At 37.1% G+C, this 16,072-nt stretch overlaps 2 protein-coding genes across 9 annotated transcripts in view; both read right to left on the bottom strand.

Moving 5' to 3' along the window:
* Positions 1-372, bottom strand: part of LOC121317470 (dihydropyrimidinase-related protein 5-like) — a 32,002-nt gene extending 31,630 nt beyond the window's left edge. For both annotated transcript variants that reach the window (XM_041253437.1, XM_041253436.1), the window contains exon 1: positions 256-372. The gene's annotated coding sequence lies outside the window, so the exon portion shown is untranslated. The remainder of the gene's footprint in view (positions 1-255) is intronic.
* Positions 373-7,920: 7,548 nt separating this feature from the next.
* LOC121317469 (DNA (cytosine-5)-methyltransferase 3A) overlaps positions 7,921-16,072 on the bottom strand; it is a 225,264-nt gene continuing 217,112 nt past the window's right edge. For 6 of the 7 annotated variants that reach the window (XM_041253429.1, XM_041253430.1, XM_041253432.1 and 3 more), the window contains 6 exons: positions 15,263-15,353; positions 14,582-14,730; positions 13,651-13,751; positions 13,030-13,099; positions 11,535-11,653; positions 7,921-11,052 (listed from right to left, as the gene is read on the bottom strand). In XM_041253429.1, the coding sequence (XP_041109363.1) occupies positions 10,911-11,052; positions 11,535-11,653; positions 13,030-13,099; positions 13,651-13,751; positions 14,582-14,730; positions 15,263-15,353 (672 nt within the window). In that variant the 3' untranslated portion in view covers positions 7,921-10,910. The remainder of the gene's footprint in view (positions 11,053-11,534; positions 11,654-13,029; positions 13,100-13,650; positions 13,752-14,581; positions 14,731-15,262; positions 15,354-16,072) is intronic. The other variant, XM_041253431.1, reaches the window with a different exon arrangement.

The following is a 16,072-nucleotide window of genomic DNA, read 5'->3' as shown; positions in this document are numbered from 1 at the left end:
ATTGTGAAAACTAGTATTTATTTATATATTGCGGTTACAAATAAAATGCAAAATTGTACTTTTTTTTTTTTTTTTTCAATTGCCTTTATTTCACTTGCAATAAGCAAGAACCTCCTCTCCTTGCATCTGCTAAACTGTAATAACAGCCCGGCGAGGTAAAAACGTTCCCTTTTTTCATCAATATATTTAAATACATCATAATTTCAAAATATTGTTGAAATGCAGTTTCACACACATAAATAAAAGCTTACTTACCTCAGGTTGCTTATTTCCAATGCCGCCTTCTTGCACGAAAATATAACCCTTGCTTTCTCTGCAAACTAGCGACAGCTGTAAAAAGAAAACCTCCAGATGCTGCTGCAGTTTGCCAAAACCAGAGCCACCTCCTCTTGACAAATGGCGCTCGGACGTGCGAGAGAAAAAAGAGCCAATTAAATAGGGTTTCTAAAATTCAGGTCACTGCCATCAGCCAATATACAGACAGCTAAGGCTGTTCGAAGCTATAGAGTTTGTTCCCATCGCTTATGTCTCAGTTGTAGTTCTTAAAACGTTTAGCGTGAACGGCACAAAGAAGAGTAGAACTACACAATAGCCAGGCTGAAGCGTAAAGTAGTCAAGTACCGTTACGGTCGTACCAGGTACCCAAGCGATGTTCTCAGGTAGCTATGGTTGCAATCTAGGGTGAGGTCCGCAAGTAAGGAAAGTCAATGGGTTTACAAACTGATAGGCTAGCCGATTAAACGATTAAAATAACAAAGAGCAAGGGTATTTGAGACCAGCATGTTAGTAGACTGTATTGGAGACTGTATTCAGAGTAGTGTTTGAGTCAGTAGCCACTCCTTTTATCCAAATACTCATGACCATGTAAAATACATGAAAATGTAAACAAACACAAACAAAGTGAACATATAAAGGACAGTTCCAGAACCAGCTAGCCACTTCAGGAACCTAGTCTCCCTGAAAGTTTATTGCAGTTTGTTTTTTTAAACTTTCTTCCCTAATGAAAAGTGTAAATATATTCAACATAACATATTGACACCTCAAAAGACTAAAATGCAGGCACTGAGAAGATGGGTCTGATTGACAGGACAGGGGATGTCCTGTCAATGCAATTTACCAGATGAAGTGAACACACCATACTCAATTACAGGCTAGCCTGTGAACAGCCTTCCATAGTGAAGCACATGCAGTTTTCATTTTTGTATGAAATATCCTTTATCTGTGTACAAGACAAGAGTGGCCTAGGCCAGCCCAGAGTATCATCCCGCTCTGTTCTGATCCCCAGAAATCTCAGTCCTCTCTCTACTCTGACATCTGCAGCTCCTTTAAACTCACTGTGTCTAGAATAGGAGGGACCGCCTACAAGCTTGCTTTAAGGCAATAGAGAAAACTGCTACTCTAAAAACCGTGGTTAGAAGTGGAACTGGTGAAATAAAGCATTGCCTTAGGGGTTTGAATTTGACATTTGGGGTGCTTTGATGATCTTTTTTTTTTCCAAACCTGGAGGTTAAGATTAAACACATTTAACAGCTAAATGTTATAGTGTAGGTGTACCCTATATAATCTATTGTACTGTACAGAGTTACACTGTGTTCCTTGCAAATGGTTAATAATGCCATGAGACGTAGCTTTTTACTGCGTAATAATTATGCATAGCATAATGGGCAAAAGATTTCGTATTTTATATTTACGAAAATCTATTTTGTCGAATACTGCATAAAAGAAAAGAAAAAACACCACTTCAAACAATGGCTGAAAATTAAAATACAGATTGCAGTTGGAAGGCACTATTATTGAAATCAAATAAATATCTATAAACACTGAAAATGAAGTATGTTTGTGTGAATAACTGTTCATGCAAAACATACAAATGGCAAAATGCATAACTCGCTGTCACTCAACGATAGAGCATTTGTAAAATTTACATTGCAGAGTTTGTAGAATCCAATAGTGTATAACACAAATGGGACCAGAAAAGTCAGCTGGATAATACAGTGTGCCGCTTTGTAGAGGTCGCTGCTGTAAAATAGTGAACCTATAACGTATAAACGACAGACTGTTTGAACACTTTGAAAAACGTTATTATAGTAGATACACTGTAGGAGGAGGTATACCTTGTAATCCATGGTTGTATTCATTTCAATTTTACCCTCCATTAGTCAACAAATATTTTACTGCTGATATACAACTTAGAAAAGAAAAATTAGGGAACTTAATGCCAGACTTTACAACCAGGTTTGCATTGGGACCCTCTGTAAACAGTTGCAGAGTTCAAGTTAAAATGTTATAGCTAACTCGAAATCTGCAACTGTTTAAGAGCTGAAAACAATTAAAAAGGTCTGATTAAGCAAATTATCAGTTCAATTAAGGGTCTAGTTAAATAATTGAGAGCTCAGTTGTAATGAAAACCAGACGACACAGGGGGTCCCCAGGACCAGGGTTGGGAACTACTGTTTTAGACAGACAAGACTTACAAATCATGCCAGATTGCAGAACAGACAGATTTCAGACTGTAGAGGATATCACACCATTATTTGCAATAGGGATTTGGTCAGGAATCCAAAATGTTGCTAATACAAAATGATGGTATGTAGAGGGGCAGGATTAGATTGTTATAATGCTTTTGTACTATGTATTTTATTGTGCATTTTGTTACTTTAAATAATGTTCTCTTTAAATAATGAAAATGCATGACAAATACACAAATCCATGTATTTTCTTAAATGTTTTGTAGTCTATGGTTGTGTTTGGTGTACTTTGGTATGATATAATGCACATTTTACATTTCGCTTATGCGTTGCTGTGTTATTGTTTTATAAGGTCAAGGTAAAAAAAGGAGCTATATTACTTAATGTGGGTTCTCAATGGTTTTATACCACAATAAAATTGCACGCCCCCTACAAGCCACTGCATTAGAGAGGCCGTAAAATTCCCTTGAATTATTGTTTTAAAACCAAGCAACTGGGTGGCATTGTGATTTTTTGTTTAATACCAACATCCCACCTTAGTGGTGTGCAGCATTTAGATTTAATTTTGCCAGTCAGTACCAGTCACCCGTTGTTCCCAATTACATAATGACTGATTTGTTCTTGCCATTCCATTAAACACAATGACACTGTGCTTCTTGATTTTCTGATTAACATGCTCGTTTTATCTATCTTGCCTCTTTTAAACTCTGGTAAATACATAAAAGCAAAAATTACCAAATTTACAAATGTGAGATTTTAATTGAGTTAGACATTATTTCACAGACAGATATGCATAAAATTTCCCCTCTGAAACCACTCTCTTGCCTTTTCCCATTCTTTCCCTAATCCAGAAATAGGGTTTAAATCAACCATTTATTTCCATCAGTGGCCGAAGTGATCTCAAAGTCAGACGCAAAGGTCAATATGCTTTGGCAGGACAATACATACAAAAGGGTTTAAACAACAATTCTTGATTGATTATGCATTAAGTCTAAGGTATTGTGTTCAGCACTGATTGATACTTATGTCAGACAAACGACAAGTAGGCCCAAAAACTGTTTGTAAGGACAGAAAATATATAACTGAAAGGCACTAAATATAGGAGGCAATTATTATATAAACAAACTGCAGAAGAGTTCTCTCTTAAAACATTAAGCATAGAACGGACTGTTGTTTTGTTTTCATCACAGGAGTTTACACTATAATACATGCAGTGATTAGGTAGCAGGAAGCAGCAACAAGGTAAAACAAAGGTAAGTAAAAAGGTTTGCACCCTTTAAACACTGCAAAGGCTAAGCCACTTTGTCAGAAACTTTATAAGGAAACTTAAGCTTTAGAGAAGGACTAGGAGTTGTCAGATTCTGCAAAACCATTTCTGCTCAATTGAATTGCTATTAATATGGTTGTTTCAGCCATCACTGGAATGTCATTATAAACATTGTAATGGAGACTAGAATGGCTAGGAATTATATAAATATTGAATGCGTACCTGCATACCACTACACTAAAATGAATGGAATAAACTACATATATTTGTAATCATCTATACCAGTGTGAAGAAGAAGAAGAAGAAGAAGAAGAAGAAGAAGAAGAAGAAGAAGAAGAAGAAGAAGAAGAAGAACTACTCCTAGGCAGTTTTACGGCTTCCAAACTCAGTACCAGTTGGAAATTTTAGCAAGCTGTAGCATTGCAGCACAAGTGTCAGCAACAGATCAGTTTTATGGAGCAATTTCACTTCAAAGCTGATTTTGAAAGGTTTTTAAAGAAATGCGTCAAGTGGTTTTTGTACAAACACCCTTTTTGAAAAAGTAAATTGCATTGACACAGCGATGATTTTTCAACTGAAGAGGTTTTAAATTTGTAGGTCTGGTGGCCATCTTGCTTTACAAAAGAACACCATGTTTCTCTATTTGAATTCCATTGTCCCCAGGATGATGCCTACCAAGTTCAGAGTTAGTTGGTTAAATGGTTTGCAAACAGAAGCAGTTTGATGTTTGCGCGCCTTTTGTAAAATTTATCGCAGCAACTACTTCTTCGTAAACTTGATGCGGGTTTGGTTGCTGATGACTTATACAATGTTTCAGATGAATCGGTTCCCCGGTTCCCAAGAAGAAGATTTTGAAAGGTTTTTCCAATAAATCTACACGGGATGATACCTGCCAAGTTTCATGTTGACTGGTTGGGAGAACAATAACAACCAGCTTAGAAGCCTAATAATACAAATATTATTTTGAAAACTTTATGACAAATTTACACAAGTTAGCACTGCACCGTGAAGACAAAACTACATAATTTAAAATCTACATGTTATATTCATGTCTGCATTGAAGGATTAGCTTCAATCTTTATTTTCTAGGATCACAGAGAATGCCAGGAAAGTTCAGGCAAACCTTCACTAATGGTTGTAATACTTCTGGCTGCAACGTATTCAAAGCATCACATGTTCAATTTGTGCTTCATGTTGTGAATTCATAATTTATTTCCGCTGATGTGGTGGGCTTTACACATACAGTATTGTACATTATATATATATATATATACACACACACACACACACACACACTGTACATTTTACTGTATATATATATATATATATATATATATATATATATATATATATATATATATATATATATATATATATATATTGTACATTTTATATAAAAACTCACATCAAATCTTGGCTAGAGTTTGCCAGAAGGCATGTCGGAGACTCTGAGACCAAGTGAAAGAAGATTCTATGGTCTGCTGAGACCAAAATAGAGCTTTTTGGCCTCAAAGCTAAGCGCTATGTTTGGCGCAAGCCTAAAACCGCACATCATCCTGCTTCAACACTGCTTCAACTGTTCCATGAGCTACAGTTATACAAATATCATACTATCATTTGACATTTGTTAAAGAAATTTGAAAACCTGCCAAATCCACTAGTGGAGGACCTGCCTCAGAGCAGATCTCTTTTAACAGAGAAAGGGTGTCCCAAACAATTCCCTTAGAGGTTGTGGAAGGTACAGTATTAGAGGCCATGCCAATACTGGGAGTGCTTTGGACACAGCTAAGTCATCAGTGCCACCAACATGTCCTGTATACACTGTACTAGTATCTGAAATGGAAATGCTAAACTTACCTGGAACATCAGCATCCTTTATCGGCATTATTGGAGCTGCACACATCTTAGAGATGTCCAGAGACAGGTATTATTTTTTGTATACATATTTAATAATAAAAACAATACATGTTTTATATATTCAGCAGCAGCTATTTGTGGGTTCTTTTCAATTCTCGTACAGCTCTGTATATGTTGAATAAAAGTTAAACAAAGCTTAGTGAGCTCCCACTTGATAGGTATAAATAGTATCTAAATAGTATTTTAGCTTATTTGTGAATTAGTTAAATGAAGTCAAACTTGTGCAACACATTTTGCCCCAGCATAGTCATTTCTCCCTCAACCCCGGTTTAAAATTTCACTCGCTGACAAAACTTGCAACTGCCCTTGATAAACTTGCATCTCTTTTGAATATCTGGCCCAGCATTTTTATTCCGTTACCTCCTCGCCACCAACTTCATATACATTGGTGGTAGTGGGGGTGTAAGCAGTGCTGAAAAGGGGGCCATATGTATGCTATAGATTCCCAATACCACTGTATGAATGTACTTGTCCTATGGATGGATGAATAATTCTAAATGAAACAGGATATATGTATAATGTTGTAGCTGTAAATCACTTAAGTTTGTATGCATCAATTAAATTTTTCCTGCTACAAAATGAACCATCAATTTGTTTGTTAAACCTAACAGCTATAGTAATGTTAAAATGGCTTGAAAATATAGGTTGATGAAAATCTCTTTTTTTTATAGGATGAACATAAGAACATAAGAAAGGTTACAAACGAGAGGAGGCCATTCGGCCCATCTTGCTCGTTTGGTTGTTAGTAGCTTATTGATCCCAGAATCTCATCAAGCAGCTTCTTGAAGGATCCCAGGGAGTCAGCTTCAACAACATTACTGGGGAGTTGATTCCAGACCCTCACGATTCTCTATGTAAACAAGTGCCTCCTATTTTCTGTTCTGAATGCCCCTTTGTCTAATCTCCCTTTGTGAACACATTTTTGCTAATTGATATTCAAATTTTTAAGACTTCAAGTGCTCTCTCTCCCCCCTTCCTGACTGGACTCATGCACCCTGATGGTCTCTCATCCTACATCCACGTTTGCTAACTGTTCTTCCCTCTGTATTAAGGCTAGCTGCTAAGGCCCGCAACTCTGGAATAGACTGATTTTAGGTCCAGACACAATCGCTTTTTATTTATTATTTATTCCATTTGTTCTGCTGTTGTGTATCAAGGCTGTGACTATTGTGGGTGTGTGCAAGCTTCCAGAGCACATACTGTACTCTTAGTATATGTTTTCTTGTATGGATGTTTGGGTGGTTATTCATTTCTATGAAAGCTTGTTATTCTTCTAACTTGTGAACTACTGGTATATGCTTTCACAATGGTTCATTATTGGTGGGGGAAAAAAAAACACATACAATTGCAGATTGTAACTCTATATAGGGTCACCCCAAAACACAGAAACACAGACAGTACTGACTTGGCTATTAAGAGTAAGCAGCTTCAAATTACATTCTTTCATTCTTTTTTTTTTGTTTACTGTGGCCTTTACCATTTTATTCATACCATCGCTTGGATTGGTTCTTATTGCAATCACTGAAATACTGTGGTTTTTTGTGAAGTCTATCAAAGTGCTGCTCTTCCGGTCTACTAGCCTGCCATGTACATGCGTTACATACAGTAAACTAGATCAGCCAGAGTTTCTTTGTAGTAGTAAATGCCAGCGCCACTTTGTGATCGGCTTTGTATACACAATATTTGGGACAGTAAAGAAATAATGAAATGACTCTACTCTTCAGTAGATCTATGACATAACCAATTACAAGAACACAATGGCAAGACTTCTTTGTTAGGCTGAAGAACCTGGTATAAGAAATTTGGTAATAGACATACCCCCCCTCCCCCAGGCAACAAAATAAATAACACATTACAGGTGTCTGTACATGAAGGAGTACATTACCAAGACTTGCATCCACCACGTCTCACAACAATAAATAAATATTATTTAATAATAGAAGTAGAGACTAAACAGGTGGAAATTGTCACTGCATTGTGATGATGTCATTTTTTTCCTTTTGGAATCATAATATGCTGACATCAAAAAATGATATCATTGCACTCATTTTTCACTATTGTGATATTCATCCCATGCAGTAAGAGCTCTACTGGAGAAATGTAATGGGACAGTTTCACTTGTCAACAGAAAGGCTCATGGAAACTAGCTAGCAAATCCTCATACTCTAAGCTGCTCATATAAAGTCAAGCAACCCAAACAGTGTCATTTTATTTGCTACATGTATGTGACCAAAGCATATGTGAAGAGTGAATGATGACAGAAACATATTTTGCACAAAAACAGTACATTTATTCAAGTGTTCTCCAGCACAAGTACATAAGAAAGGAGCCTTTTCTTCTTCTTTTGGGCACTGAAAAAAATGGGATGGAGGCGGACTTATTCTGACTGCTACCTTGGCTGTACGCACTGACCTTTAGAAGAGTATAATCCATAAACAGCTATGTCACGAGCAATAGTTACACAGAAGTACAATAGCATTACAGACGGAAATAGAGATATTGACCTGTAGTCTCAGAACTGTGAAATGTACATTATTGTTGTCAATAAATATATATGCAACGTTAAAAATGACATGGAATCTAAAACAAACATTATAAGAAACACTGCTTTTTTTTTTTTTGCTGCATGGAATGTGGGTTAAAAAAAGCACGGCCGCCAGGGATCAAGCAAGTACATACGTAACAGTAAAAGCTATTACCAAATGTTTTCTAATTTCCGTTAAATCTTTAATATGAGTACATGATATTCCCACAGATAAGCACCAACTACAGCAATGCCTAGACTAAACACATGAATCTGTATTTTTTTAATTTTTTTCAAGTACAAAGTTAAAATGCCTTTGTTAATATATTCGTATAAGAGTAAAATAATAGTGCTTTTTCTTTTTCTCAACTACAAGAACTTAAAAACAGTCATTGTCAAGACAAATTGATTTTCTCCTAACAATATATATATTTTTTTCATTTAGATAAAATGTTTAGCACCTTATGAAACACCTACAGTCACTCTTAACACTTAAAAAAGAAGAAAAAAAAACACTGCATCTAGGGCTGTGCGATAAAGCTCAGTTTCTCCTTCTTAAAGCTGTCAGCAAGTTATTGTTAAGATCACTTGACAAACCATCACAAGCCACTTTTAAATCCAAACATAAAAACAATTCATAAATATAAAAGGCGGGTTGGACATTCTCCCCCACCCCGCTGCTTCATAGCTTATTCCGATACAAATTCATGTCTGTTTTTTTTTTAAATTTATTTATTTATTTTGTAATCTAAGGCTTTACTAATTTCATGATATATATGAGTAAAGAATCATATTTGTACATAGTACAGCTAATGTAGAAAGACATAACAAACAAACTGTGCGAAACATGGGCATTTGAATGATGGGGGCAGGGCAAACAGGGAAAGGAGCTAACTCTGTTAAACCCAAGGCTGACTATGACAAATCCAGTGTACTGATTTCATTGTTTTTCTTTTACCTTAGAATAATAGGCTGGTTTATAAATTCCAGAGTGTTTAGATTATTAAAATAAAAGCTTATGTGTCTTATCACTTAGGTCTTGTACCAGATGACCTCTAGGAAACTAAATCCACAGATACTATATTGGCTTGATAGTTCCTTTCTCCTGTTGTAGTCCCACATTCTGCACATTCACATTTAATTTGGTCTGTTTTATGCCTATCCTCAGAGTGACAGAGTTAGAACTTGTCCAAAATCCGATCTTTTAAAAAAAAAAAAAAAAAAAAAAAAAACAAGACATGGAAACAGTAGGGGATTTTTTTTTTTTTAAGCAACATATGTAGATATATTTGTTAAAAATGTCCCACTTACCCCCCACCAGATGGTACATTTTAAAATCAGCAAATTACAAAAATAATCAACGTTTTCCCCTTCTCTTTCACATCATTTGGCGCAGCCCTAGCACGGTGAAGTGAGAGGGTCAGACATATCATAGAAACCAAACAAACAAAATAAGCAGGAATAAGAAAGAAAAACACACATATATAAACAAGCTAAATAATGTGGAAAAAAGCATAACAGATCTTATAAAAAAGCATAGCTGCAATGTAAGCTGCACCATGTTGTTGTTGTATGCACCTGATTGAATATAGTTTGAGTGGGCTGGGGGTGCTGGGAATGTCTGCCTCCTTCAGCTCCCCCACCCCCAAAGAGATGTACAGTACAAATGATACCAGTCTCAGTAAAACAAAACAGTAGCTCACTGCAGCCTGTGATCTGAAATTCAAGATGACTAAAAACATGGCTACACAGTTGGCTGGGTTTGTATTGTTCATGCTGCCACAGGCATGGGGCCTGAGTTTACAAGGCCTAAGCAGTAAAAAGCACCAGTATGTTCGGTATAAAAATGTTGTTAGAAAAAAAGTGAGTTATGGCAGATCACTTTGCAATTTTTTTTTTCTTGTTCTATACAACTTTGTTTGCAAATTATTGCATTTTTTATTTTTTTTACACAGCAGTCACAACCCTGTTAGTTTAGTTTGTAAGGCCAGGTGGAAGCTGATGTTTCTAATCATCTGTTATTTAAAAGCACCATTATAAAGCCACTATTGTAAAGTAGTACCTTTAGGTTTTGATTAAGAACTGTAAACGAGAGGTAAGTGGTTTGTGAGCTGGTTTCTGTTTTCACGGTTTCCTAAAGATACATCCCTAAAAAAATACTGTAAATATGTATGCTTGCAATTGGTTACCATTAATGGTTCTGGTAAAGTAAGGCTCAGCAACTGGAAGAGTATGAATGCTTGGGCTTACTGTAACAGACCCCTGGCTTGTGCTCCTGTTCATCAAAACCAGGCTAAACATGATTACAGAATTAACATACATATTTATATACACATATATAAAATTGTATATATTTATATGTATGCATTTTACGGAAATCATTAATTTTCCTTTTCAGTACTCAATCCTATTGACATATTGTCTCTCAGGGCTGTAAAAGAACAGAGAAAGCCTTGTCACAAGTACAGCTTGCACACATAAAACCAATACAAAAAATTCAATGGATAATATAGCTAAAAATTAAAATGACATTTAAAAAACATCAAAACAATTAAATAGAATAAAAGAATGACATTAAAAATACAAGAAATTATGTAAAACACCTACTTAAAATGTATTTTTTTTTCTTGTAAATCATCGGAGTAAAATTTTATTTCTTGTTAAATATCAGTTCTTGTGTATTTTTAAGTTCTTTTTTTTTTATTTGTTTGTTTTTCCGCAAGCGTGTCGGGTTCTAAACACATGCGAAGTACTCTTTCAGTGGTGCAAACAGGTGACGGATGACTGGGACACTCCAGGACCTTCCCAGGAGTCTCTGTCTGGCAAGGCGGCTCATGTTGGAGACATCTGTGTAATGGACAGGGAATCCAAACACCCTGGTGAGAGAGAGAGAGAGAGAGAGAGAGAGAGAGAGAGAGAGAGAGAGAGAGAGAGAGAGAGATGGAACACAGGGAACACCTTCAGACAATGGGTTAGAATTACATCTGAGGTACCAACTTCTTCCAATTTACCCTACCTCAACAAGTATAACAGCTGAGTGATTATGGCAGCTTGATAATGTTGTGAACTATACAACAAAGGCTCTTATTGCCCCACCTCATTTAAGCTCATCTGCATCTTCTTGTTAAGTTTCATGCAACCTGTGCCTCACCAACTCCACTTGAGGCAGTTCCCTTCCTTGGGTAGGACAGCTGGTTTTGTATAGCTCTGTTATCTGTCCAAAGTGAAGGTGGATGGACTGAGCTGTCCAAGCAGATGTTCCCATTATTTTTGTCTGTGTCTTTTTGAATACTCATATAACAAGTCCTCCACTACTACGAAGGCAGTGTATCATTCATTGTAGTTGAGAAAGACTTACCTCTCCATCTCAGTGCACCACAGAATGTCCTCTTTCTCGTTCATGTAGACTGGGAAGTGCTGGTCTTTGCCCTGCTTGATAGAATTAGACCTAGTGGTGATGGTTCTCACTTTGCCGAACTGAAAGAAAAAACAGTTCTTTCAAATTAATAAAGATCCCCTTGTTTTCTTTTCTATTGATTAGTTTCAGCCCATGAGCCAATTTGTGCAGACAATGATTTTTTTTTTTTATAATAATAATATACTTTTATTTAGCACCTTTCATAGTGGACCACCATCACAAAGAGCTTTACAAGATACGAAACTAGGGTGTGTGAACTATGCATCAGCTGCAGAGTCACTTACACGAATATCTCACCCGAAACTCGGGGCACAAGGAGATTAAGTGGCTTGTTCAGGAGCACACAACGAGTCAGTGACTGAGCTGGGATTTGAACCAGGTACCTCCTGGTTACAAGCCTGTTTCTTTAACCACTGGACCACACAGCATCCTTTTTCTGGTGAGCCAACTTAAAAGAGGGATGCACAATATAACCTCAAACTCAATAGATTCATTGGAATGAAACATTTGTCAGAAAGAAAGATGTAAAGTCTGATTTGATTTATTGGCTTTGAGAGAAACTATAATTAAATTATAACAACTATTATAGTTAGAATACACACTAGCCCTAACTCTGTTACTTTACACAACTTCATCAAGGAAAAGGGATTTTTAGATGGTATTATATATAAACAATGGAAAAGTAAAACAACAAAAAGATTATTAATGCTATTCTCTGATTGAAATAAATGTCTACTGTGGAACAGAAAACAAGCACCATTGCAGGACAGAGATTATCTGGGTACACTGATGTTCATTAGACAAATCATCTTTCTTTTTTGACCCATAAAGTGTGAATAAAAATATCAAAACAAAAATACAATATGCAGCAACTGTAGTCATTCAATGTGTTTAAGCACCATAGTGTTTTCTATGACCCTTTAACACGGTCCTTGCTGGATATTTACAATAATTATTGGTCTTTTACTGTGTATTTAGAATAGCTTGGCAGATGTTTAACAGTAAAACATGCTGTCATATTTACACAATACTTATGTGCTCCTGCATTGATGGGATCAGACAAATATTAGATGTTTTGATGATTACTGTTTTTGTGGTAGACTACTACTATAATTCCATATCATAGTGGACTCAGTTGATCGATCTCTCACACGATTAACCAATTAAAGAAACCATTAAAAAACGCTAAAAACAATAAATTGAAAACATCAGTAAATAATATGCCATCTGAGTTAACGAGCCTGCCTGAATCCAGGGCTCCTGTAAGGACCCTATTTGTCCAGGGCTCCTTTAAGAACCCTATTTATCCAGGGCTCCTGTAAGGACCCTATTTGTCCAGGGCTCCTGTAAAGACCCTATTTGTCCAGGGCTCTTATAAGTACCCTATTTGTCCAGGGCTCCTGCTAAAGACTATTCAGAGCTCACAGACCCTCACCTTGGCTGTTCTCCCATGTTCCAGACAGTCCTGCAGGTCCAGCTTGTCATTGATCATCGCCACCAGCGGTCTGCGAGGAAGAAAGGACACGGAAAGGGTAGCAGCTTGGAGTGCTCTCCAGAGGCCCAGCCGACTGAGACGCACACCAGTTTCATCTGCCTTAAACTTAACAGTTGTCCTGCTTATTTCATGAGTGACACTACACAAGGCATGCCAATTGGAGGAATTCAAAATAAGCCTGATTCAGTGACAAAACAAGTTTTCTTGTACTGTTTTCAGAGATTTCTGATGTGCCTAATATGAAAACAAAACTTACCACTTCCATATCCCATTTTGACTTGAGGAGATTAGCCAGCAGTAGCACCACTGCCCTGTGTGGCTGTGCGCAGTACTGCACCTCTGCTTGCCAGTGTGTCTGTGTGTCCTCACCTCACTGTGACTGATCTCTAATGCTGTGTTCCTCATGCAGCCCAAATACTCAGACCTACACTCGGGGCCCAGCGACCTGGGAATAAAGAAACCTAAGAGCTCTCCACACTGTAAAGCTATGAGGCGGAGCAGTGGTGTGATGTTCTCTCGCTCTGCGGTGGCTTTCAGGACACTGACTTTGGTTTCCCTCACCGTTCTCTCACCAACCTGTTCATACCAGGAAGGTTACCCCAGAAGTAGCGGGCTCGGTGGGCGGCTGACACCTCCTTGGCATCAATCATCACTGGGTTACACTGAAGGGGGAGGGAAAGGATAAAGAGAACACTTCAGTTGCAGTACTAAACAAAAAACACAATGTTCTCCGTGTGTGACGTAGGCACTGGGAATGTGTAATCAAACAAGAACCACGCCACCTAAAGAACACAGAGCTAGCCAAGCAATTCTGGTAAATCTGACACAATACTAATTCCCATCACTTCATGCATCTTTCATTTATGAAAATGTCAGAGCTACAAAATTATGGCAAAACATATTAGGTAGGATTTAATGGAATTATAGTTAGCTCTGTGTAGTTAAACCAATGTGGGCTTTCTTACACAGACCTGAAAATTAGATACCAAATAAAACTAGATAGAAATAGAACTAATCTTGCTTTATTCATTCAAAACAACAAAATACTGAAATATTATTTGTCAGCTGGCTGTAGTACCTACTGCCGGCCCTGGAGGGCACCAACATCACATTAATTAAATACTGTTTATCCACTGGTTGCTTTCTATGAACATTTCACCTTTTCATTTCTACAAACAAACCACAGCTGGGAATGTTTTTTGTAACAACTAATAACAATATAAACATTTTATTTCTGTTAGTAATACCTCCTTGTTGGTGATTTCTTAAATTATGTTGTTCTTAAAAAATGATGTGTATTTTGTGAATCTCAATATCGTCCTCTTTTGAATATTATTTAATTCATGTGTCAGCATTTGTGGGCCTGTACATTATCAGAACCAGGCCTCCAGTTATGTTCAACATGATGACTCTCAGAAAGCTCACTTCATTGAAGGTCTTCCTCACACATTTTACAATAAACAAACTAAATCAGGTGATCTGGCGCTGGTACCTCGAGGAAGCGGGAGATGTCTCTTTTGTCGCTGACGCCCATCGCCACAACATTCTCGAAGAGCCAGAAGAAAGGCCTGTTGTCACCCTCCTTGGGTCTCGCTTCATGGAGAAGACGGTAGAACTCGAAGAACAGACGGCCTGTCCCCTCTGAAGAACACAGGGTAGAACATTTTAAAAAATCAATAGTGGAAAGGAGGATGAAAGGATTCCTGAATAAACCCTTTATTTCTAAACGGTTTCTTTGCACCACTTACTTTTTCTAAAATAAATGCAACACTGCTTATGTTAAACCCAATAATTAACCAATACTGGGTATAATGTACATCTCCAAGTGTAAACCTTAGTCACTGGACTATTTTATTCTTCTCTTATGTATATAACCTGTAATTTTTAAACAAACGTGTTTTACAGCCAAGGCCTGTAAGCTGTGATTTACTTTAGTAACAGCTGAGGAAAACATATCTGGTACCCTATCCTGCAAACGGTTTGGCTTCTGTATCATACACATGAAACCTAAAGAGGGCTTGCAACCTGCCAGTGGTCTAATATTAAAAAGCGGTTGAGTAAAGGATATTGGAAACCAGAATCTCTTGGCTCTCATTTTAAAACACCAAACAGTGCTACAACAATTAAGTTTTTATTTTACTGGGATGCAGTAGTTTGAAGATTCACTCCATACCAAACAGACCCTTCCTTGCAGGGTTGACGATAGAAAGGTCGTTGCATGGGCTTCCTCCAATAACCAAGTCAAAGGGGCCCCACTCATGTAGCTGTTGGAAGAACAACATCTGTTTTTGCAGGCTTAAATGTATCTGCAAGGCAACACATCACTGAGAAACCCTTTTCATGACATCACCCGTGCCAGTTTTTACCATGATGCATTCTCCATATCAGCACCGCTGACGTCACTGCCTTTAAATAAATATCATACTTGAGGCACCTTTTAAAATTCCATTCAGCTTCAAAGTCCATTCACAACAGTGACATCACAATTTTCCCTCTTTTCAATGAAATAAAGTATTAAAGATAGTTAATGGTTAGAAAATGAATATAGCTGGATTTATAAATTGTATATTGATAATAAAGCAGTATGTTAATAGATGTATGGGTTATATCAGCACTTGCAACTCGTAACAGACCTTTCAGCCTTGGTCTGTTCATTTCTATTCATACTGATATTACCCACATACACAGACTTTCATCGTTATATAACCTTATAACACGCCATTAAAAAAATATCTCCCATACTAATATATAGAGTACACATACTCTACAGCAGATATTCCTTTTGCAGGCATGTGAATTAATACAGTCCTTTTCAGGGTCTTATTTTCAAACAGGCAAGGGCTTAAGTAAACTATTTCTTTTCAGTTGTTGGTAAACCATAACAATGTTTGTAACAGCTTGAGAATTCACATTCTCACTGCTTTAGGAGATTCCTGTCAACTTTAATCCTTCAAGAACACATTAACTATGTACTGCTTTAAAC

Source organism: Polyodon spathula, chromosome 6 (assembly GCF_017654505.1).
Source record: "Polyodon spathula isolate WHYD16114869_AA chromosome 6, ASM1765450v1, whole genome shotgun sequence".
NCBI lineage: Eukaryota > Metazoa > Chordata > Actinopteri > Acipenseriformes > Polyodontidae > Polyodon > Polyodon spathula.
This window is presented reverse-complemented; position numbering and strand designations above follow the sequence as displayed.